At 56.3% G+C, this 22,079-nt stretch overlaps 8 protein-coding genes across 8 annotated transcripts; 5 read left to right on the top strand and 3 right to left on the bottom strand.

Annotated features, from left to right (window-relative positions):
• Window positions 1–1,026: 1,026 nt before the first annotated feature.
• J7T55_013641 (uncharacterized protein) lies at window positions 1,027–1,900 on the top strand (the record flags this gene model as incomplete). The annotated part of the gene is made up of 2 exons (XM_053140533.1): window positions 1,027–1,302; window positions 1,367–1,900. 2 exons carry the CDS (start codon window positions 1,027–1,029, stop codon window positions 1,898–1,900), a joined length of 810 nt encoding a protein of 269 aa, XP_052995980.1.
• An 842-nt stretch (window positions 1,901–2,742) lies between these two features.
• Window positions 2,743–3,558, top strand: J7T55_013642 (ubiquionol cytochrome c reductase hinge protein; the record flags this gene model as incomplete). Its single annotated transcript, XM_053140534.1, has 4 exons — window positions 2,743–2,832; window positions 2,958–3,114; window positions 3,296–3,394; window positions 3,494–3,558. 4 exons carry the CDS (start codon window positions 2,743–2,745, stop codon window positions 3,556–3,558), a joined length of 411 nt encoding a protein of 136 aa, XP_052995981.1.
• Window positions 3,559–6,907: 3,349 nt separating this feature from the next.
• Window positions 6,908–8,755, top strand: J7T55_013643 (major facilitator superfamily transporter; the record flags this gene model as incomplete). The annotated part of the gene is made up of 3 exons (XM_053140536.1): window positions 6,908–7,216; window positions 7,439–7,897; window positions 7,964–8,755. The coding sequence occupies 3 exons, from the start codon at window positions 6,908–6,910 to the stop codon at window positions 8,753–8,755; spliced, it is 1,560 nt and encodes a 519-aa protein (XP_052995982.1).
• Window positions 8,756–9,058: 303 nt separating this feature from the next.
• J7T55_013644 (3-keto steroid reductase-like protein) lies at window positions 9,059–11,088 on the bottom strand (the record flags this gene model as incomplete). Its single annotated transcript, XM_053140537.1, has 3 exons — window positions 9,059–10,442; window positions 10,502–10,695; window positions 11,056–11,088. The coding sequence occupies 3 exons, from the start codon at window positions 11,086–11,088 to the stop codon at window positions 9,059–9,061; spliced, it is 1,611 nt and encodes a 536-aa protein (XP_052995983.1).
• A 343-nt stretch (window positions 11,089–11,431) lies between these two features.
• On the top strand, window positions 11,432–12,676 carry J7T55_013645 (uncharacterized protein; the record flags this gene model as incomplete). Its single annotated transcript, XM_053140538.1, has 1 exon — window positions 11,432–12,676. The coding sequence occupies one exon, from the start codon at window positions 11,432–11,434 to the stop codon at window positions 12,674–12,676; it is 1,245 nt and encodes a 414-aa protein (XP_052995984.1).
• Window positions 12,677–13,710: 1,034 nt separating this feature from the next.
• Window positions 13,711–15,354, bottom strand: J7T55_013646 (uncharacterized protein; the record flags this gene model as incomplete). Its single annotated transcript, XM_053140539.1, has 4 exons — window positions 13,711–14,777; window positions 14,855–14,943; window positions 15,146–15,212; window positions 15,276–15,354. 4 exons carry the CDS (start codon window positions 15,352–15,354, stop codon window positions 13,711–13,713), a joined length of 1,302 nt encoding a protein of 433 aa, XP_052995985.1.
• A 954-nt stretch (window positions 15,355–16,308) lies between these two features.
• Window positions 16,309–20,105, top strand: J7T55_013647 (uncharacterized protein; the record flags this gene model as incomplete). Its single annotated transcript, XM_053140540.1, has 3 exons — window positions 16,309–16,578; window positions 16,653–18,186; window positions 18,241–20,105. The coding sequence occupies 3 exons, from the start codon at window positions 16,309–16,311 to the stop codon at window positions 20,103–20,105; spliced, it is 3,669 nt and encodes a 1,222-aa protein (XP_052995986.1).
• Window positions 20,106–20,481: 376 nt separating this feature from the next.
• Window positions 20,482–21,714, bottom strand: J7T55_013648 (uncharacterized protein; the record flags this gene model as incomplete). The annotated part of the gene is made up of 1 exon (XM_053140541.1): window positions 20,482–21,714. One exon carries the CDS (start codon window positions 21,712–21,714, stop codon window positions 20,482–20,484), a length of 1,233 nt encoding a protein of 410 aa, XP_052995987.1.
• Between the last annotated feature and the right edge of the window lie 365 nt (window positions 21,715–22,079).

Consider the following 22,079-nt stretch of genomic DNA (forward strand, 5'->3'; position numbering starts at 1 on the left):
TCTGGAAGTTCCTCGCTTCGTCATGGGCAATCAGCATCGACTTCTGAACGTCTTCACCACTTGTTCGTCGCGACTACGTGCTGCAGACTACGACCCTGGCCCAAGACTAACCTAGGGCATACTGGAAACCCTCGATCTACAAGTCCAGTCGACTACAGCACCCCACACAACAAACAAACCACACCACACCACACCACGAGAGCAGAGGCATAGGCCCCCCCACCTCCAATAGGCCGGTGACGCATATCTTGAGTCAAGGAAAGGCACTGGATACCACTTCTCTTGACATCCTGCAGTCCGGGGTCGCATCCACCGTTCTCGCTACCTGCCCACGGCCTGCCCACGCTGCCCAAGCACCCACCCATGCCACATCTGCTGCTCCTGCTTTCGCAGCCGTCAAGGCACTGAATCTCATACAGCCAGACAGCCCACCCTAGGCGTGCCTGATTGCGACCTTGAAGATCCAAATCTGGTTTGCGAGCCTGCCAATCGCTGCCCTCGGCCTTCTCTGCCGTGCTCTCCGGCTGTCTCTCCCTGCGATACCTCGAAGAGGCCCGTGGGCAAGCCATACGAACTGTTCGACACACCCAGACGAGGCGAACTACTGCAGCCGCCTCACCTTGACGGGGGGAACTTGCGCCAGTCCTCCGGCATAACCCACTTTGCTTCTCTCCCGGTCCGTTCCCGCCCTGTGCCTCCCGAGCCTCGACCAGTCTCGAACATCCTTGTGCCGAGCTGCGTGAGCCCCAGCATCGGAGCATTCTCAAGCCTCCCCACGCGCAACCACCTTTTTGTCACTTTCAAAATGTCGATAAAGTCAGTCCCGTCTCCTCTCTTCTGCCCTATCTCTTCTGGCACGCACGCCTCGCCTGCATACTCTATTCCTTTCCGAATCACCGAACCCCCCTCTCTTACTCCACCCTCTGCCCTCGAACCAGCCACCATCCACCCCTCCGTCAGGCATGACCTATCCCCTCGTGCTAGTCAAACAACATCTCGCCATCCTCTCCCTATCTCCCCGTCCCCATGGATCTCTACCAGGGCACCCTCCAGCATCAGAGCATCACGGCCCAGAGCCAACCTCGAGATCCTTGCCTTTATGAATATGACATTGACCATAAGCGCAGCTGGGTTATGCTCAACCAGAAGGGCGAGATACAGCCCCTCGAAGACGAGCAGATATTGCTCAGGACGCCTGGCTACGTAAGCCTGGAGCTATCAGTGCCCAAGGCATTGCGAACTGCCAACTCCAATTTTAATGTGAAGTGTGATTCGGGCGTTGCATATGTCACGAACAGAAGGGTGAGCTCGCGCCCTCGTCCGTGGTAACATAATGGGAAGCATATGTTGACTGTTGACCCTCAAGATCATCTACCTGGCTGAGCAGCCGACAGAGACTTTCCAGTCGTTCTCGGCCTTTATCCTGGACACATATGACCCGCAGCCACGAGCAGGCGGGCTCCTCGGATTTGGAGCCTGGCGATGGAGGGCTGAGGCCAAGCCCAGGGCTGGCGGTGGGATACCAGGCGATGTCCCTCGCATCGAGATCCTACTGATCTTCAACCATGGCGGAGTAGAGGGATTCCACTCCAAGTACAGCCTAATGTTTGAGCGTCTGGCCCACGCTCGGGACGTGGCGAGGGAGACGGGGACGCGCATCACTGTTCACGATGACGACTTGCCACCGTATTCAGCCGCAGAAGCCGGCGATGCACCCGGACAACAGTCAGGACAGACGAGTTCTGCTCCAGCCCAGAGTCAGCCCGAGGCACCGGCCGCAACTCAGCAACCCCAGCCAACGCCGAACGAACCACCACCTGATTATGATGAAGCACAGGCACAAGCCGTGGAACAGCAATTTGAAGAGAGAGACCGTCAAGACGCCGAAAGGGCCCAGTAGGCACAATTTGCCGCTGTGCGCCAGATTACCGCCATGCCACACCTTGGACGCAGATGGAGAATTGGAAGTTTTATTTTTCTTCTTCTTCTTTCTATCAGGTTGACCAGACTTACAGTCAAGAGAGACGCCACGATCGTTGATACCCAGCATTTGGCAATATTCAGGATACAAGGACTTTACTGATGATGAGAGCTTGGAGTTCAGGAGCGGGACGGGTCATATCTATGTGTTTTGGTGCACGAGTGTCGATGGATAGAACATCACTGGTATCTCATATTTTAGGCCACTCGATGAATCTTGATATTCATTTCCAAGTCGGTAGACATACTAGGAAGAGGTCTTGTTTATCATCAACCTTGTCTTCGGTCGTCTTGCGTGATGCTGTCATCGTCCGCCTCTGGGCATGGTCACCTGCTTATATAAGCGACTACCCTGCAAAGCACAGTGACCATCGCATCAAAACAGTGATGGTCTATTAGTGATAACAATTTGTTCCCTGAATCAAATTGAGTTCTTTGCAACGGTTCAATTTGTTACGAAGACAACAAACAAAGGTTCCAAATTGTTGAGATTTTTTTTAGTGTTATATAGAGTGTACCTGACTTTGAGGCCGAGGACGCTGGCTTACTGTGCTTGCAAGGCCCTGCGGGACGAAACGGTCCAATCAAGTATGGCTCAATTCCGATCAGCCTGCCAGCCTGCAGCCCGGTTTTTCTTCTGCTGAGAGCTTTCACCCGGCCGCACGTCAACGACAACCCGCCATCACTCCACTCCACTTCACCGACAACACTCAAGCCATTGACCCGAACTCAGCCCGCCAGCTCCGGTCAAATAAAGACACAATGGGTTTCTGGGACACGATTGCCGACCTGGCCGAGTCTGTCGCGCCATGGAGCGTCGCCGAGGCCGAGGCCCCTGCAGCAGAAGACAAGGTGCGTCAATAACTATCAACCAAGCTCGTTGCCGACCTGCGATACTCTTTCGCAACCTCGCTCAAGCGTCAGCACATGTCATCTCGACCAATCTCCTTGGCTGACATCTCAAACCAACGTTACAGGCCGAGGAAGCACCCGCCGAGGACAGCAAGGAGGAGTCCAGCGACGACAAGTCAGAGGAGGCCGAGGAGGAGCCTGAAGCTGAGGGAGAGGAGGAGGAGGAGGAGGAAGAGGAAGAGGATGATGAGCCCAAGGACCCCAAGGAGGAGCTTGAGGAAGGTCAGTGACGAAGACCCACATCCGGAAACACCCGATGGATCGTGGACGACTGTTGCGCCCATGAAGCGCAGCGTCTACACTCATGGCGATGTGTCTCAATGAGGCTCACATCCAGCGAACTTCCTGGATGAAACAGCTACGATGAAGTGGACAACAGAGGCTGACATATCGTTACCCACAGAGTGCAAGGAGTCCAAGCAGTGTGCTCCCGCTAAGCACCACTACGAGGAGTGTGTCGAGCGCGTCAACGAAGGTGGCAAGGAAGACTGCACCGAGGAGTGTAAGTACAAATCCCACGGAAATCACTACCCCTCATGGAGGAGCGACTTCAAGGCGCCGCATCACCACATCACCGCCCATGCTGACAGACAACATACAGTCTTCCACCTCGCCCACTGCGCAACGGGATGCGCCGCGCCCAAGCTGTGGTCGAAGCTCCGATAAACCAACCCATCGAACCAAGACGCCGGACCGGCCGGCGGCAGCATTCGCCTCCAACGCGGTTCGGCACCCGCGACAATCGGCAACTGTGTTTTCATTACTGCAATGATCTTGTATTAGAGGATCCAAACCGCCTATAGAACGCCGGGCTCGCGAGTGCCGATCCACAGGGAGACGGGTCGCTGTCACCGGTCCATCACGATTGTGTGGGAGTGGACAGACACATGGGACGCGAGACGCGAACAAGACAGCAAGTGTCCCTGTACAAATGCGTGACGAGTTGACGAGGGGATTTGGAGAAGCTGGAGGGAAGGCTTTGTTCCTTTGGGACGGTCGGTCTGCTTCAGCCACCTGTATCATATACACTCAAAAAAGACTCCCCGAAACGAAGCCGAATTTTTAGATTTACACTCTTGTGTACCTCCCCTGGTGTTTTTGCCTCTATATTCAACCGCTTCTGCCTCTTTTGACGCTGCTCGGCGGCTGACTCCAGCTGGACGTGTTGGCATCTTGTGGACAACCATAATGGCCATCAAAGTACTAATGTTCAGCTTGGTGTTTAGCCAGGTGGGCAGAGTATGTCATCTCGACTGCAGGTGCGGCTGTCACATGGAAGCTGGCAGATATACCGGCTGGCTGTTCGGGTGACTGGCTGAGTGACTAACTGGCTCCCTGGTGCTATTTAGGGACAGGCTGAAGACGGGCCCCGCGAGCACCGCCCCTTGGACACGTTCAATGCGGTTCCCACATGGTAAAGCACGGAGCAAGCTGAGAAGCAACACACAGACGAGGGCTGTCTAAGCCCACTGCCACGGGGATATTACTACCACCGCGAAGGCCGAGACACAGAGGAAGCAAGCTCGACCGGCATTCACACACACGCCGCGGTTCTCAGCTGGCGTCAACCTCTGAGCCACGGTTTCAAGCGGGTCATGACACAATTTCCCTGCCTCCCATAACACTGACCTGTCCTCTGCGCTGTCGGGGTGTTTTATGTTGAGGAGTCTCCGGGGCCTCATGTTTTGCGACGGCGTCCCGCGGGCATCCTCAGACGGTTCGAGAATTCTGCTAGTTGGGAGTTTGCGAGGCTGGTGATGCTGTCGTTGTATGATCGCACACCGGTCTGGCTCGTTCTGCGTGTTCGAGCTGCCGCTTGACCTTTGGGGAGATCCAGGTCTGTCGGGCCCTTCTTCAAACGGTTGGTTACCTTTCTGGGCAGCTCTTGTGTAGCTGGGCAGAGGAGTCAGTATAGATCTGCGGTACGTGCGCGCCTCCATCTGTTTACACCACACAGCAATAGAGTAAGGCTTGCTACAAATTGCAGGGACCCCAAAGGTTAGCCATGTACTCACGGATACGTAGAAAAGAGGTTATCCCAAGATACACAAGTCATTCGGAGCTTAGCCCACAGGAGGTTTCATTGTAAGAGGCTATTCCACAAGAGATATCCGGACTTCCCAGAAGAGATCATCCCATGGATTATCCCATAGGTGATCCCACAGGAGGTTATCCCATATAGATATTGGCCCAGGAGACTATCCCACAGCCTACAGGAGGTTGTCCTATTAGAAGTTATTTTATGAGAGATCACCCCACAAGAGGCTGTCCTACAAGAGACTATCCCATGAAAGGCCATCCCGTTATAGGTTATCCCTATGGGTTGTTCATGCTCGTTGGCAGAAGGTTGGATCAGCTCAGCTCTAGACCGCTATGACATTTACTTGCGCCAATTGTGGGATGTATAGCATCTTGGCGACATAAATGCATATGCTGGACGCTGTCGTTGGTTATCGAGCTTGGGTCTACGAGGTCTTGTGCCTTTTTGTTGCCGCAGTGTGATGATACCCGGCTTGACCCTGCTCACCTCTCATCGGGCGTGATAAAGTTGACGGTCCACAACTTTCATACCAATGTCGACCACCGACGGCTGGCAGGGTAGCATCACATGGTAAATGCAACCTAAAGGGGTGCCCGAAAGCTGTGTTGTAAAACCCCTTCCCCTTGGTGCTCCGCATCTCCTCCGCAATCGATGCCTTGTCCGCGGGCGCCGATTTTGGGTGATGAATCCGGCCGGATCTGCATCGGAAGGGCATCTTGCCTACCCCGGGTTGCGGGGAATTAAAGCCTGGTTTCGGGGTAAAGGTGGCTTCTGAGATCGTATCAGGAGCTTGTGCAGAGATTCAAGATTTTAGTCCAGTTGTTATCATTTTCATTCGCTCGGTCCAATCTAGGAGGTGTTGTAGTGGTCTAGTTTAGCTGTGAAGACCAGAAGCGTGGGAGAGAGGTCAATTTGGTGGTGGGAAGATAAGACATGACACATTGGACCCGTAGGAGCAACTTGACAGCTCATGTGTTCCAGGAATATGACTGATGGCTGCAGAATTCCTTTCTGAAAGAACTTTCTTGGTGGATTTGGTTTCGTGTCAGCGCGTGCGCCTCGTAAAGCCGGCGGATTCTAGTGAGAAAAGAGGCGGCTCAAACGGCCGGGCAATTTCACCATCATGCAGGCGATGCTCTCAGGGCTGGACCATGTCCAAGTCTGGACGTTCAACAGCCCACACTGGCAGGACTGGCAGGACTGGCAGGATGGAGGACCCCTGGCATGGACCACGGGAAGTGGCCCGACAAGGGCAGAAGCCCACAGCGGGAGGGTGGACCACTTTGACAGGCTGGTGAGGAGAGGGTGTGATTGGGGAGTAGGAGACTAGGGACCTTACCAACGGTAACACTAGACTTGTCTTCGAGTGCTCGAATGGGCGTAACCTCATGCGCCTCGTACCCCCCCAGTGCCATCCTTTTCATCTCATTCATACATAACATGGCCGGGGCGGGACACCCTCTTCATTTGGCCACTCCCACTCCTTCACCAGTTTGAAAAAAATAGACGTACATATACACATTCCTTCTTTTCATTTTCCCTTTCTCTCAGTCTGGCCTGGTCTGGTCTGCCGTGCAACGCTGCTAAGTACCAACAGCCCCCGCCGCACTTGTCCGAACCCGAGGTCATGAGTAGCACGTGAATGAGACGACAACGGTTCTAGAACCGCGCGACATCAGCTCACACCATCCACAGCGCCTGTTTCTTGGGTAACGAGTGATCCGTTCACCCTCACGAAAGCTCAGTGAAAGTCTATCTAGCTGCAGCGAGCCGTCAGGCGGATACGGCAGGGAGGGCGAGAAGCCCTGGCTCTTCGACCTGGACTTGTGCTTCTCCAGTCGAACCTTAACCTTGGAGAGTTGGAAGGGTCAGCACACCGAACCCACACTTGCAACTATCACCGCACCTCACGGCCTTAGACGAAAGGCTTCAGCATTGCCGGGACTTCTACTAGAGAACAACTACGCTGCAAGGATGGGATCTGACGCCATCCCTGGAGACTGGAAGGAGGGGCACTTGCGCATTGGAAGCGAACCCGTGATTGACCGCGGCTCTGGCTCAAAAAGTGACGACGTCGAGCTGCCAGATCGAACACCGGACAGATCCAACAAGGGACCTGGTGGTCGACGATTTCCGCGTCTTGGTCTCGACGCCTTGTTTCACGAATCGCGTCCCTCTCAAGACCTGAACGGGGATGGCACCGTCGAGTTCTTCAAGGTGTACAAGAGGAGGTGGTTTGGCCTGGTCCAGCTGACCCTTCTCAACATCGTCGTGAGCTGGGATGTAAGTCCGATCAGTCCTAGCTTCTGCTGTTTGCTTTGTAGCATTTGATTCTGCCAGGCAAGATAAATGGCTTGCATTGGTGTGTGTGTGATTGGTCTCATGCGAGAACCAAACGCTGTGGTGTCCGCCCCCAATCCAGGGGTTTCATGCACTTTCCATGAGTTGGCGTCGTATCGTACCTGCGTCGAGTAACATGAGGCTGACTTTTCACCATCATTCTAGTGGTTGACTTTTTCACCCGTGGTCTCCAGCGCCGCAGAGTATTTCAACACCAATGAGAGCAGCATCAACTGGCTCTCCACCGCCGTCCTACTGTCTTTTGTCGTCATCGCCCCCGTGGTCATCTACGTCCTTCACTGGGGCCCCAAGCCGTCCATCATCATCTCCTCAACCCTCATCCTCATAGGCAACTGGATCCGCTATGGCGGCACCCGTACCTCGCCTCCCAGCTTTGGCTTGGTCATGTTCGGCCAGATCCTCATCGGCTTCTCGCAGCCCTTTGTCCTGGCGGCGCCGACGAGATACTCGGATTTGTGGTTTACCAACCGTGGTCGTGTGGCGGCCACCGCCATAATGTCTCTAGCGAATCCGTTTGGTGCTGCCATCGGGCAGTTGATCATGCCTTTCTGGGTCTATTCGGCAGGTGACGTGCCCAATGCCGTCTTATACGTGGCTATCATTGTATGTCCCTCTCCCAACCTCCCGCACCGTCAGCTGGACTGCGCGCTTACATGACTTGAAATCAAGGCCACCGTCTGCGCCCTACCCTCGTTCTTCCTCCCCGCGAAGCCGCCCACGCCACCCGCTCCCTCTGGTGAGACTTCGAAGCTCTCTATCCCCACCTCGGCACGCATCCTCAGCCGCTCCCCGGAGTTCTGGATGCTCTTCATCCCGTACGCTGTCTACGTCGGCTTCTTCAACTCCATCTCCTCGCTGCTCAACCAGATGATGGAGCCCTACGGCTTCAACGACACCGACAGCGGCATCGCGGGCGCTATCCTTATCGTGGTCGGCCTTGTCTCTGCGGCCATCACCTCGCCGATCCTGGATCGCACCAAGTCCTTCATACTGGCCATCAAGGTCGCCGTCCCCACCACGGCCGTGTGCTACCTCATCTTCATCTGGATGCCGGCCACCCGCGACATAGCGGGCCCGTACGTCGTGCTGGCACTCCTCGGCGCCGCGAGCTTTAGCCTGGTCCCCGTCGCCTCGGAGCTGCTGGTCGAGCTGACGCACCCCGTCAGCCCCGAGGTGACCAGCACGCTGGCGTGGTCCGGGGGCCAGCTGCTGGGCGCTATCTTCATCATCGTCTCGGACGCGCTCAAGGACGGGCCCCGCGCCGACCCGCCCTTCAACATGACGCGGGCGCTGATCTTCCAGGCCGTCATAGCCCTTGCCATCATGCCAATCCCTCTGTGCCTGGGCCTGTTCGGGCGGGGCGAACAGGTCCGTCTGAGGAGGGTGGAGACCGATCGGGACCGGCTGGCTGCTCAGAACGCTGCTGCCGCATCAGGGGGCCCTGGGGATGGGAATGCGTGATGAGGAAGGGAGAGACCCTTGCATGTCACCTTTGTGGTGTGTGTAGGGACAATCTCAATTATTTTGATGGCGTCAGGATAGTTATGATCTTGTTAATGAATTTGTGCTATTCTCGCGCAAATATTATGATTACTGTAGTTATTTTTCAACCCGGGCAAATACCCATATATGCATGAACTAGCAGTCCGTGCCCGTCGTACCATCGTGAACAACTATATCGGAGTCGTCGCTGGCTGTTGAGAAAGTATTGATCCCAGTATGGACACATCGCCCGCCCTTTGGAGACGTCAGGCCGTAACCCAGCTATGCGTGACCATCCAGCCCAGCTTCCTTCATCCTCGCCTCCCACTCCACCCTCAACTTCTCCATTTCCCGCCAGCACAAAGCCCCCGTCTCCTCAAACTCAACCCTCTTCTCCTCAGTGACGGCCTGGGCTCCGCTCTTGCGGCCCTTGATCTTCCTCAGCGCACCCGTCGCCTTATCGTCCTTCAAATCCTCCACCTTGCCCTCCCACCCCCACCCGTCGACCTCAGTCTTCTTCACCAGTGCGTTGCCTCGTATGTCGCACGCGGACCCCCACTTGACCGCGCCCGCGCCCACACCGTCCAGCGCGCCCTGCGCCGCGAGCGCGAGCCACACCATGGCCGCCGCGGCGTTGTACGACGTGTTGGTGTGCCAGGGCGACCCGATCCACCGCGCCACGTACGCCGCGAACGTCCACAGGTACTGCAGCACGAAGGGCAGCGGCAGGATGGTGGTGACGACGATGCCCGGGTGGCACAGGTAGACCTTTGGCTTGATTGTCGCCGCCGCTGTCGCTGGCGAGGGGGCCGTCCCCTTCTTGCCCTCGGCGTTGTTGTCGTTGTTGTCGTCCTCCGGCAGGCGCCAGTACGGCGCGCTGTGCGCCCGCGCCCCCGGCAGGTCCGCCGTCAGCACCAGCAGGTCCGTCAGCCGCTTGGTGCTCTCGTACGCGGCGCGCGTCCGCACCGCCTGCAGGTCGTCCGCCCGGAAGTGCTCGTTCGCCGCCTCGATGCTGCCCTCCCAGATCAGCCTCCCGGGCGGGATGTCTGCGTCGGAGGAGTCCTGCCGCCTGCTGAGCAGCGGCAGGATGGCGTGCGCGAAGAGGTAGTGGCCGAAGACGTTGGCGCAGAACACCTGGCCCACCACCGCCTTCTCCTTGTCCTTGTCGTCGCGATTTTGTGGCAGCGGGTTGACCGTGGCGCCCGCGTTGGCGACCTTGAAGGTGGGCCAGGTGGTGGCCTGGATCCAGCCGGCGGTGAAGAGGTTGTGCACGAGCTTGAGCCAGTTGACGCCGGTCCAGCCGCCGATGCCGGCGTTGAAGATGACGGCGTCGAGGCGCGGGATGCGGACGCCGCCCTCGACGCCGTCCAGCGATACCGTCCCGTCGACGAGCTGCGCCGCCGCCCGGTGGATCGTGGTGAAGTTGCACAGGTCGAGCTGCAGGGAGAGGATGTGGACGCGGCTGAGGGTGGCCTCCGGCGTGGCGCCCCGGGCTTGTAGCTTGGCTGAGGAGGCAGTCTTGTGGAGGTGCTTGCGCAGCTGGGCGGTGGTCTCGTCGGACTTGCGGGTGTCGCGCGTCGTGGGGATGAGGACCAGGTGCGAGGTCAGGGACCGCGTGGTCAGGAACTCGTCGATCAGGCGCTGACAGATGCCGAGCCCGACGCCGCTGTAGGTGTCTGGTCTGAGTGCTCGTGTCTTGTAGGTAAAATGGGGACTTGTTGGTACCTGTTTGCGCCCGTCACGAGGGCGAAGAAGGTGTCTTTGGCAGGGACAGCTGCCCACGGTGCAGAGGCCATTGGGCAAGCCTTCCCTTGGGCAATTGCCCCCGAATGCTGAAGCAGTAGACTCGTTGACCTGATGATAACCGTCTCGGACGGTTCAAGGCTCGCTGGGACCTTGGTGCTTGGTCCCTGAACCTTCTGAGTTGTGTAATGTCGTCGCTGAACGTGTCACCTGGTGGGGTGGTAAACTTTTCGGTCGAGGTAGATTGAATGCCAAGCAAATGACGGTCGTACAACGTTAATATGCGACCTGACGTGTGAAGAGAAAAGCCCCGAGTGGTCAGTCCAATCGCCTATTCAAAGGCAAGAGGCATACGACTGGATTGGGTGGGGTTTGGGGTGGAATATTCATATAGGAAGACAAGGACAGTCTCGTGCATGGATGAGCTGTTGAGCGGTGGACTGGGGATGGGATGGGAAATTGACATCGGTGTGAGCTGTCCTGGTTGCTGGTCCTTTTCCTGTTCCTGGCCCTCGGCACGTCCGACAACAGCTCACAGCCATGGCGTCGCTGGGTTTCTTGGACGACATGGCATCTGGAGGTGGTTACAGATGCCCACCGAGCAAGCCAAGACTGCAAGATGAAGTCGGCAGGATTTCAGAATCGAAGCTGGCTCACAGCTCCGTCTAGAAGTACCGTCTCACCCTCGGCCGGTTGGCCGGTCGGCCCCACTAGCAGCAGCAACCCATGCCCGGCAGCCTTGTTCACCCCGGCCCGCATCCCGCATTTTGACTTCATCCCGGACTTACACACGACACCCTTCTACATCGCTTTATACTTTCAGCTTTCCCATACATAGCCCCCCCAATTAATGCTTTGGGGCTTCAGTCACTGGATCATCAATCAACCATGTGAGCGTAGTCACCACTCGCTATGGGAAAGCTCATAATCCTGGCCGGCGCCCCCGAGTCCGACCGGCTGGACTGGAGCTCTCCTGACCTCCTCCAGACCTTCCAGGACTCCATCGCAGCTTTTGCCCTCCTCCAACCACAGACGAAACCAGCTGTATCCTCCACAGCCACATCAGATCAGGACAAATCACTCCTGGACCTGGCCGTATGGCGCTCCTTGCCCCTCAAGCGCTCCCATGTCCCCACGGGCTTCTCCCAGCAGCATGATCTGCATATCGTGAGCCACTTCCCCTCCAGCGCCGACTTCCTCACCACCGCCGGCATCTCCTTCGAGGCGGCGTCCCAGGGTCTGAGCCAGGACGACGCGCAAGGCCACGAGAGCAGGCTGCTGGCCGAGTGGTACGAGCACTCGCTCGCCCAGCATGACGACCTGGCCTCGTCGCAGCTCGTCCCGCACGACTCCCAGAACCCGAGCGGTGGTGGTGATGAGGAGTCTTCCTTCATAAGCGGCGCCGACCACTCCAAGTCCTCCTCGCTCACCAGCGACGAGGGAGACACGACGACAGCCCTCCCCGAGGACGGCGACGCCACCATCGTCGTCAGGACGCCCTTCCGACCGGCTCACCAGCGCGCTGCGGACCACCTCTCGGACCTGGAGGACATCCCGCCCGCCAAGTACCTATTATCGATCCAGCCACAGACCATGGCGGTGACGCTCATCGCGGGCATCATCAGCATCGCTGCGCCGCGGACTGTCGAGACCCGCTTCGGCACCACCAAGACGCTGGTCGAGGTGCTGGTCGGCGACGAGACCAAGTCGGGCTTCTCAGTGACGTTCTGGCTGTCCGCGGCCGAGTGCGGCGCCGGGCCTGACGCAGGGGGCCCGCTGGCCGGGCTCAGGGCCCAGGACGTCGTGCTCATGCGCAACGTCGCCCTCAACGTCTTCCGCGGCAAGGTCTACGGCGGCAGCCTGCCGAGGGGTATGACGGCCGTGTACCTGCTGCACCGTGGGCGGAAGCTCAGTTCCGGAGACACGGGTGGGCATTACTCGGGTGCTGACCTGGCCAAGGTCGGGAAGGGGGCGAGGCCGTTGCATCCGCAGTTGGAGAAAACGAGGAGGGTGAGGGACTGGGTGTTGAAGTTCGTGGGCGGTGCTAGTGGTGGAGGGTCTGCCGCTGGTACCCGTAGGTCAGCGAGGACGAGGAAGGGGAAGCAGAGGGCCGCTCCTAGGGATTGGAATCAGCCTCCACCCTTGGACTCGCAGTGATTAGGGGCTTTTTGGATTAGGTTAGTCTCCTTGCATATCTGGCGCAAATTTTGGGATGGGCATGTTTGGATACGATAGACTTCGTGCAGTGATACCCGATTGCTAATTGATTTTCTCGCTACAAAACCAAACGCGTGTCTTTACTCGAAGAGCAATCTCCAGCCTTTCTCTTGTTCCACCTCTTTCCACTTCGAGGATAAGGGCAAAAAGAGAGCGTATGTCACGGGAAGCCATAGCTAGTCAAAAAGAGAAATTCCTCTTCACGCCCTGCCACCTCCTTCGGTGCTACAGCGCGTCCCTCCTTTCGGTATTTCCTTGACGGAGCTTCGGGATATTTATTTGCAGTGTCTGGCCTCCCACCTGTCTGTGTGTTTATTGACGTTACGGTGGGCACTGTGTCTGGACTCATTGGCGTTTGTATGGTTTTTCATCTTGTTCAAACTTTCAAGTCGCTCGCTTTACCACCAGGCCAGCTTGCCTCGTCGTTGTGGGGTGGTCGATCTCGTGGCATTATCAGCGTTGGGATGACGGGTGAATTGGTGACAAGGCTTCGGAAAATCAGACGGAGCTGCTGGCGCGATATACGGAGCTTTATGTGTTGGGTCTGGGGCACTTGGACTGGATTCAGGCAACGTCTTCAGTGATTTTGGTGCCGTGTTACCAGCGTCGGCGTGGACAGAAGTGTACGTGGGAACACAGTTCGGCGATCTCCCTTCCTCACATGCTGAGGACGTGTTTCCAAGAGCCTCCCCTCAAGGTCCTACAAGCTACGAAGGTAATCATCTTTCAGGTGATTCATTGGGTTGTATTATTGGACTCGCCATTCATAAGAAAGATGCAAGTATGAAATATCTGCCTCTCGCTCAGAGACTGACTGGAGGCATGAAATGATGACGGGCTTGCCAATCCGTCGCACAAGAGAACGTCTATGACTGCGAGTCCTCCTCTTGAGTCCTCCAAACATTTAGGTCCGTAGACAGTGGGGAAGTAACCAAATCGCAGAGTATGATACCGAGGAGCCAGCGACCGCGTCTCTACTTCCGATTCCTAGTCTTCTTCTGGGTCTGCGTCGTGTCCTCTTCTTCCTCGTCCTGGCCTTTCTTCAGGTCCTCCGTCAGGCCCCATTCCTCCTTGTCATACCAGTCCTCGCCGTCGGACAGTTCCCCAACGTGCGCCTCGGACTTGGACCACTCCAGCACAGTCTTCCGCATACGGTCTGCCCTGAGAAGGCCATGGTACAGCTTTTCAGTACCGCGGCATACCTCCTCCTGTTTCTGCACGTATAGCTGGAGGAGCCGGCGAACATCCTCCGCCTCTTGCTCCGGAAGCCCTAGGTCGCGGTCGGGATGGGCAAATTTGGGTGCAAGGAATATTGGATGTATAAAAGAATCGCCGATGGATGCTGCTGAAGGGGACGCAGCTCGGCTGCCGTTGTGATTAGATTGTGCACCGAGACCAGACGCAGCGCTCCCATCCAGCATGGCAACGTCGTCATCTGCTGGGTCCTGCCTTGTCCCTGGTTGTTTTCCTTTTTGCTTCGCCGAAATGCCGTTAGCCTCGTCCACTTTGGCCCCATTGGTAACCTCCTTTTCTGTGCCCTGTTCCCCGTTGATGGCCACTGATGCGTCGTGGGTGCCTTTCTCCGGTTCGGTCTTGCCCGGTACATTGCCGTCGCTGTTCGTCATTGTCACGTCCTCGGCTGACGTATCTACTTTCTCGTTCGTCACAGCCTCCCCTTGAACAGCCTGGTTATGATCTCCATTCACAGAAGGTCGAACTGTGCTGTCGCCATTGATGTTCGGACTCGAGGCGCCCTCAGCTTCCGCTTCCTGCGATCTTTTGCGCTTCAGTGTGCGTGATGTAAAGCTGTTCCTAAACATTTCTTGGTCGTCGGTGCCCAACATCATTTCGGGTGTCACCCAGGTATGGTCTCCGCTGAGCCTGGTCAAAAGTGGTCGCACTTTCCACAGTGCTTCATTCTCTTTGTGCATGAGATCACACGCCTGGTTCGTCAATTCCTTCAGGGCTGTCGACTTGAAAGGTCTCGAGAGTGTGGGATGGGCAGGAAGGTCTGTGACGGCTGTAAGAGGCGCGAGGAGTTCTAAGTGCTAGTTAGCAATCGTTCTTCAGAATGGCCGTGCCTGAACTCGCACGGTAGCGCGCTGGGGTGCTGCATACGCTCGAGATGAATTGAGGAATAGGGATCGCCCTCAGCCGCAGCGGCAATTGCGTCTTGTACATGTTGTTCGTCATCGTCGCTGTCGATGCTATAACCGTCTTCGTCAATGAGCGGCGGGTTGCGACTTATTATAGCGCGCTTATACCCTGCGTGCTCGACCTCCTATGCGTGCGCAAATGAGTATAACATCTCGTAGGAGCGTCGCGCTTGCTTGCGCATTGGGGTTGGGACGTGCCTCTTTGTAGACTGCAGGCCCAGTCGGTGGCCCCAGTTTGCCCTGACGAACGAACCTTGCCCTCTTCTTCAGCTTGTTCCCGCGATTGGTCGTCTGTTGGATTTCGGAGTCGGAGTCGGATTCTGGCAAAGGAGCACATGTTAGCAGCAAGGTAGGCGGAGGTTCGTCGGACCGAAAGGACTTACCGTTGGCTTGCCTGGCCACGGTCTTCTTCATTGCCTTGGCCAGGTCGGAGAAGAGGACTTGTTCGCGTGTCAATGACATCTTGGCGGTATTCAGAGGTTCGTGATGAAGTAGTCAGGTGTTGGGGCAGCAGAGACACCGGTCGCACTCGGTCGCACTTGGTCGCAAATCGCACTTGCTTGACCTTGGGTAACTAGACTGCCTGCGTGCGGTTGCGACCCAGCAAGTGGATGACAGAGGGAAGCTTCAGTCCACCACGATGATAATACGATTAGCGACAGGCTGCGAGATAGCCTTGGTAGCGCGAGTGACAGCGATTAAGGGACCCAATTCTCCAAGGCAGTGTTGAAAAGAAAACACTGGGAAGAGGGGAGTGTTCTGCACGAGGATGGAGGGTGATCGGCGGCGCTCGAGTGGTATCGTACGGAAGCAGCAGAACCATGCACGCAGGCAGGCACATTGGCTTCGAAAGGCATTCTGCCTGCACTAGAAACACCTTAGGGAAATGGACCATCAAGTGACATGACGCCAGTGGAACTCTGATCCCTGCCGCCCAAGGGCTCGCTCACTCGGCAGAACTCTTGACCGCCTGCCTATATACAGCTCATCCCACTTGGAGTTGGGGAACGCGGCCCTCTGTACTCTGCTAGCGAATGGAGTCTTGGAGAGCTACCTAGACCTCCAAGCATCTCGGATGTTCTCCCGCTATCCCCTAGATGTTGGACGGGAAGCAACCGATTTGGTGGACCGTCTCTTTTCTTGATTAGAATGTTATAGACGCTGGTGTTCAACTTGCAAATGTCCTCTATAATGCTAGTCGACTTCCCCTGTGAGTGGCTATACAGTATCCTTGTGCTCCGTACGCGCCAGGCGCATGGGTCTGGGTCTGGCGAGAGCTTCCACTGACCCAGGCTGCCAGTCTATTCCTCCGACCGATGCCAATGATACCCCCGTGAACGACATTCTTGAGCAGAAGGTCGACATTTGTACACTACGGCCAGCCCTGGGGATCTGCAGCGGTTATCGTTGCCCAGCATGGACGAGTATCCTCCATGCAGCTTGGACCATTGCTTGCCCTTGGCTGTCGTCTTGGGCTTGCCCGCCAAATATGCCCAAGAATCCTCTCTTGACTCTCAGTTCAAGGACGGCGCAACACTGATACGATCAGAACCACCTCCGGTGGAAGGGGACCAGGTCGGCGCCCTCGTACAACACATCCGCGACTCGGACGCATCTGGGCTGCCCTGGAACGGGAGGGACACCAGTAATGTCAAGTACAAGTTCCGCTTTAGGACCACTGGGAGGGTACGCGATCCGTCAATGTCGAGACTGAGGGCTGCGCAGCGGCTATGTGACGATGGCTTTGCTGACCAACCTAGACCTACCTGCTCCCGCCAAAGCTCGCCCGTCTGCCCGATGATTTCGAGATACCACCATCCCAGGCCGTGCTGCACTCGCCCTTCTCGCCCCTCAGTCCCACAGCGAATCTCTATCCCGACGGTCTGATAGATCAAGCATGGCTCAAGAAGCATCAGGAACTCATCCCGAGCGTTTTGTTATGCCTGTACAGCCTTACGGCAGATGCTACCTTGGCAACCCTCCACGACAACAAGATCAAGACTGATATAGGAGTTCTGAGGAACGCCCTAGCCCAGTCTGGCTGTAAATCAAAATTGTCTGTAATAATACTGGTCGACAACAATCATGGAGTACAGGAGAGGCTGGAGAACGTTCGGAGGGGCAGCGGGCTGGATGCAAAGTCATTCTTTGCTGTCCCGACCGACGCCTCGCAAGTTGAGCTCGATCGCATAATGGACAATGCCTTGACGACGCTTTATGCACAGGCCATCGATTACTATCGCGACCACGGCAGGCGTGTCAAAAAGAAACGAGGTCGTGGTGCTGCCCCCCAGCCCACTGTCCCGCCCACTTCCGGCACTTCACAGACACTGTCCCTTCCGGGATGGCATATTCGGTACGACTTCAAATCTGCCGTATTCGCAGAGTACCGTCAGGAGATGGACGTGGCGTTGCGTTCCTTTGAACAGGCCTACGAAAATCTGCTGAGTTCCGAGGTCATGGAGATTATACCTAGTTGGAGCCCACGATGGAACAAGGCCAGGTTGCTAGCCGACATCATCGCTGTGCGGTGTTTAAGGTGTCTTCTGTGGAACGATCAGCACACGGCGGCAGTCAGGCGCTGGCAAAGCCACCGAGAGAGGATGGCTGATTTCGTCGATCGACAGGGGCACGGGACCAATAACTACGGCTGGGAGGCTTGGGAAGCACGGTGGGCAGTGGTGATGGCGAACCTCATCGAGAAAGCCGACATCCCGGATTTCGATCATTCCGCCATAAGCATCTACTTGCCACCAGAGAAGTCTGCACAGGCAGAAAGATTACAGCCATGGGAGATGTTACACCATCCGGGCTACTGGTACCGTCTGGCAGCTCGACACACCTTTTCGCGGCGCCGGCTTGCTTTCAAAATGCCCGAAGACGACAGGAGGTCACCGAGCGAGTCTCCAGCCTCCAAACTAGCGTCAAAGGCCTTCAGATATGACAGCTACATGTGTCCTGAACCCTACGACGAGCTCCCTCTGGCTCGTTCAGGCATCAATCACTCTCAAATAATTCTGGATTATCTTCTTTCAGCACAATCATATTTCATGAAGAAGCAGCAGCAGCGCCTCGCCGCCGAAGTCTCCCTCGAGTGCGCCAAAGAGCTGGCCGCGGTCAAGGACTGGGCGAATGTGGTGAAGATTTTGCGTCCCTTCTGGGAGGAATTGTCATTCCGACGAGATGGCTGGCCAGAGATTACGGAAGACATGTGTTGGGTGTTGAGAGCTGCAGCAGTGGATACCGCGCAGGCTGATCTAGTAGTGTCTATCGACTGGGAGTTGTTGAACAACAGTAAGGTTACACGAGTGCAGTCCCGAAAATACCTTCATTAACACATCCTTGTAGGGTTCAAGAAGCATCCGAAGTGGCACTACGACTTGAAAAAGTGTCTCGAGGGCGTCAATGCGCCCAGACCGTCGATAGATCTGAATGATGAGTTAGGCACATCGTTCATCATGCCTTCCTTCGTCTTCCGGCACGAGGAAGGGAAGGCCGGGCTCACTTGCCAGGCTCAGCTTTCCATCACATCAAATGCGGTCTTGGGGTCCACGCCGATCACCCTGGAGAGCATTATCCTAAGGTTCGACGGCAGTATCAAACCCATATTACTAACTCACGCACAAGAAGGGGACGCCGATGAGTCAAGCCGAGGGCCTGTCTCTTTGCATGTCGTCTCGCTGGCCGAGTCCACGACGGAGACCGAGCAGGAAACTCAGGCCTCTGGAGATCTCAGTGGTCAGTTGCATCTCAGCGGTGCGAGCGACTTGACTATGGTCCCTGGGCGTACGTCTGTTTTCGAGATGAACATTCCGTTGAGAGAGCCGGGCGATGCAAGCGCTTCTTCCCTCAAATTCACGGTCAACTATGATGCATTCGCCTTGACATATACTACAAATGTGCAGAAGGCAGGTACCGGGCATGCGTGGCACACTGTACGATCAAGCAGACGGATCGCGCGCACTCACCCTCAGTCCATCCGAGTCTTGCCCAGGCCTCCCAAGATGGAGATCAAAGAGGTGGAGTTCCTTGAACAATACTACACGAATGAGGTCATCGAGCTTCCCTTTGACATCGTCAATGAGGAAGAGGTTGATGCAACCGTCAAACTGGACGTCACGGTGCTTAGCGAGGAACCGCCGAATATCAAGTTGAAGTTTGGCGACGGGGAAGAAAAGAGGGCCTTGGCAGATGGCGAGGAGTGCACACTTCAGGGGGCCCCTCTAGGGCTGATCAAGAGCTCAGAGTCATCGCGGATCACATTGGTTCTAACAGGCGCGGAGCGGACGGCGGCTTACACACTGACCTTGAAGGCGTCCTACAGCCTTGTAACCGACGCTGCCACCTCGATCATACAATCTGCAACTTTCCGCATCAATGTAGCCAGCCCATTTGAGGCGAATTACGAGCTCCTTCCACGCCTCCATCCGGAACCCTGGCCAAGCTTGTTCGACCACGAGGGAATCCAGAATCCACAGGCGGACACATCTGGAACAAGTAACGGCCTTGCGCAGGCATGGTGTCTTGTGACTCGATACGCCTCATTTGCGTCTGAGGATTTGACGGTTCTGGACCTCGACATTGAAGTTCAACCTGCGTACGGCGTGCAGTGCCAGACGTCGAAACGCCAGGCCCTGCCGCCCGACGGTCTACAAGTCAGCCCCAAGACTATCGAGGAGACGCAGTTTGACGTCGCTGTCAAAAGGGCAAGTCTCGACGAGCGGAACCCGACGGGTCTCGACGTGTCTTTCATCATCAAATGGGTCCGGCCCGGTGCTGCTACTGACGCACCCAATCGAACCCTCCTCGCGGTCCCTCGCCTGCCCGTCTTCAACACGGAGCCTAGGGTCCTCGCGTCCGTATCGTACGCCAAGGATGATGGGCAGGGGGCGCAGACCGTGCTCCTTGACATCACCATTGAGAACGCCTCGAACCACTTCCTCACCTTCGGGCTGACGATGGACCCCAGCGACGAGTTTGCCTTTTCCGGTGCGAAGCAGACCACACTCAACCTCCTCCCAGTGTCCAGGAGGATGATACCATACCGGCTGGTTCCCTTGGTCGAGGCTGGCAGCTGGATCAGGCCGACCCTGACGGTGAAGGACAAGTATTTCCAGAAGGTGTTGAGGATCATTCCCACAGACGGCATGAAGACTGATAAGGATGGGGTCTTGCTATGGGTGCCGCCCGCTGAGGATAGAGACGAGGATTAATATCTGTTGACTACGGGGTGTCTATACTGAGTTTTGATCTCTGATTGTCATAGACTAATGGCAGATACGAGACATATTGACACAATGAACTGCCTTAATGAGTAAAGATGAAGGCAGATGACCGCTCGATGGACGCACTGCTTATGGTCCTTTGCCCGTTCCTCCAATATCTGAGTTATGTCCGGAGTGTATCAGATGGGCTTGTCCCAGTGCACGCTGTTTGACAGATTGAACTTGGCCACTGGTGATCTACGCCCACCCGGTCCCAAACGTGAATTTAATACATCTTGCAGTAAGCAAAATTTTGCTCGTGCCGTCGACTATCCATGGTGACTAGGACACAATCACCATGTGGAGTCAGCCTACAGTCTTAGCACTAAATGAGGTGATCGTGCCAGTCAAGCTTTGCGTCCATCGCGTGCCTGTCGAACCAGTTGTGGTCCTCTGCCACTCCATCCGCTGCCACAGCCCACGTGCCGTTCTCTACAAGCGACGCCCAGTGACCAAAGATCTCGGCAAGCCTCGGAGGACGGTTCTCACCCCACGGACAGCGGCCTCTGAATTCTCCTGCTGTTGTCAGTCCAGAAGGGGTGATCAGTTGCACGGTATCCGACTCCGTCGCCTCGGGGATCACGTACAGCCCTGCCTGCCGGTTGACTGTGAACTTGCCCAGGCCCCAAGGCTTATCGAACGACTGTATGCCAGAATTCGCGTGGCGCGAAGTGCCTTGGTCCACTGACTGGTGTGTGGGAAGGAGGAGGCTTGCCCACTCCAGGTCATCTGGGTCTTCCTGACCCAACAAGGTAGATCGCCGGAAGGAAGCTGGGTCTTCAGAGGCGTAGATACTTTGCAATGCCTCGGCGGAGAACGTTGTGATTCCTGGGGCTACAAACATGAATCCTGGCCTTGGCGCTCGCGAGAGAAACTCCCCTACGAACCGACTGACTCGGAAAGCAGACATCATCTCTTGACTGATCTCCAGAGGCTCATGTCTCTGAGGTTTGTGCACAGACTCAGGGAGGCGTGCCTCGATGCCGCAGAGCAGCCGCTCCCAGGCCGCAAGTGCCTCAGACAGATCTGTCTGGGTCCAGGAACGCACGCAGATAGAACCTAGGGTGACATCCCAATGGTACTTGCCCGAATCCCACTTGGCAAGCGCATTGCTCAGCACGATCTCGAGAGACACCCACTGCTCGTCATCAGGGAACGGGCCAGGCTCCCAGTGCCAGATGGCTCTGCATGTCCGCAGGTTGAGGAATAGGCCACCGTCCGCGGGCGAGCCGGCGTTGTTCTGCCCGTAGAGCAGAACGAGCTCCGGGCGGTCACACACGCTGAACGTCTCGCTCCAGAACAGGAACGGGTCTGGCTGGTACATCTGCGGCGTCAGTAGACCAGGGCCTTGCTGTGGGCGCGATCGGGTGGTCTTGAGGAGCGAGAGGAAGCGGTAGGCTGGCAGGTCCCGCAGGCCTGGGATCCCGGAGAGCTGGGGCGCGGCTTCTAGGAGCCGCGTGATAAGGGTTGTCTCCGTCACGGCCGATTGATCATGTTCGATGGCTTTTTGTAAGAGTGCGTTGTGTAATTCGGCACATCTTTCAGGGTAGAATTCCATGGTGGTGGGCTGCGGATGGATGCTGCGCACTCAACTGGTTGGTTCGCAAGAAAGCTATCGAATGGCATCTGAAAACATGCACAGTTAGCCTGAACTTGATGGAATATTACATAATCTTGGATATATGTTCAAAACAATTGTCTCAGATCTAACAAAAGCGAATCCGCGTTAGGAGAGGGGATGTGGATAAAATTGATGCTAAAGCTGAGTTGCTTTTTACACTTCAGTTGGACACAGCACTCCGGTCGACATATTAGTGTTTAGCTTTTCATGGCGTGCGTTATTATTGCAGGGTATATGACATTGCAAAATATATGGCAGAAGCCGAGGAAGCATTATGTCTAAGTTTGGCATAGAGAATCGAC

The sequence above is a fragment of the Diaporthe amygdali genome (genome assembly GCF_026229845.1).
Source record: "Diaporthe amygdali strain CAA958 chromosome Unknown NODE_7_length_1459731_cov_64_868725, whole genome shotgun sequence".
NCBI classification, from domain to species: domain Eukaryota; kingdom Fungi; phylum Ascomycota; class Sordariomycetes; order Diaporthales; family Diaporthaceae; genus Diaporthe; species Diaporthe amygdali.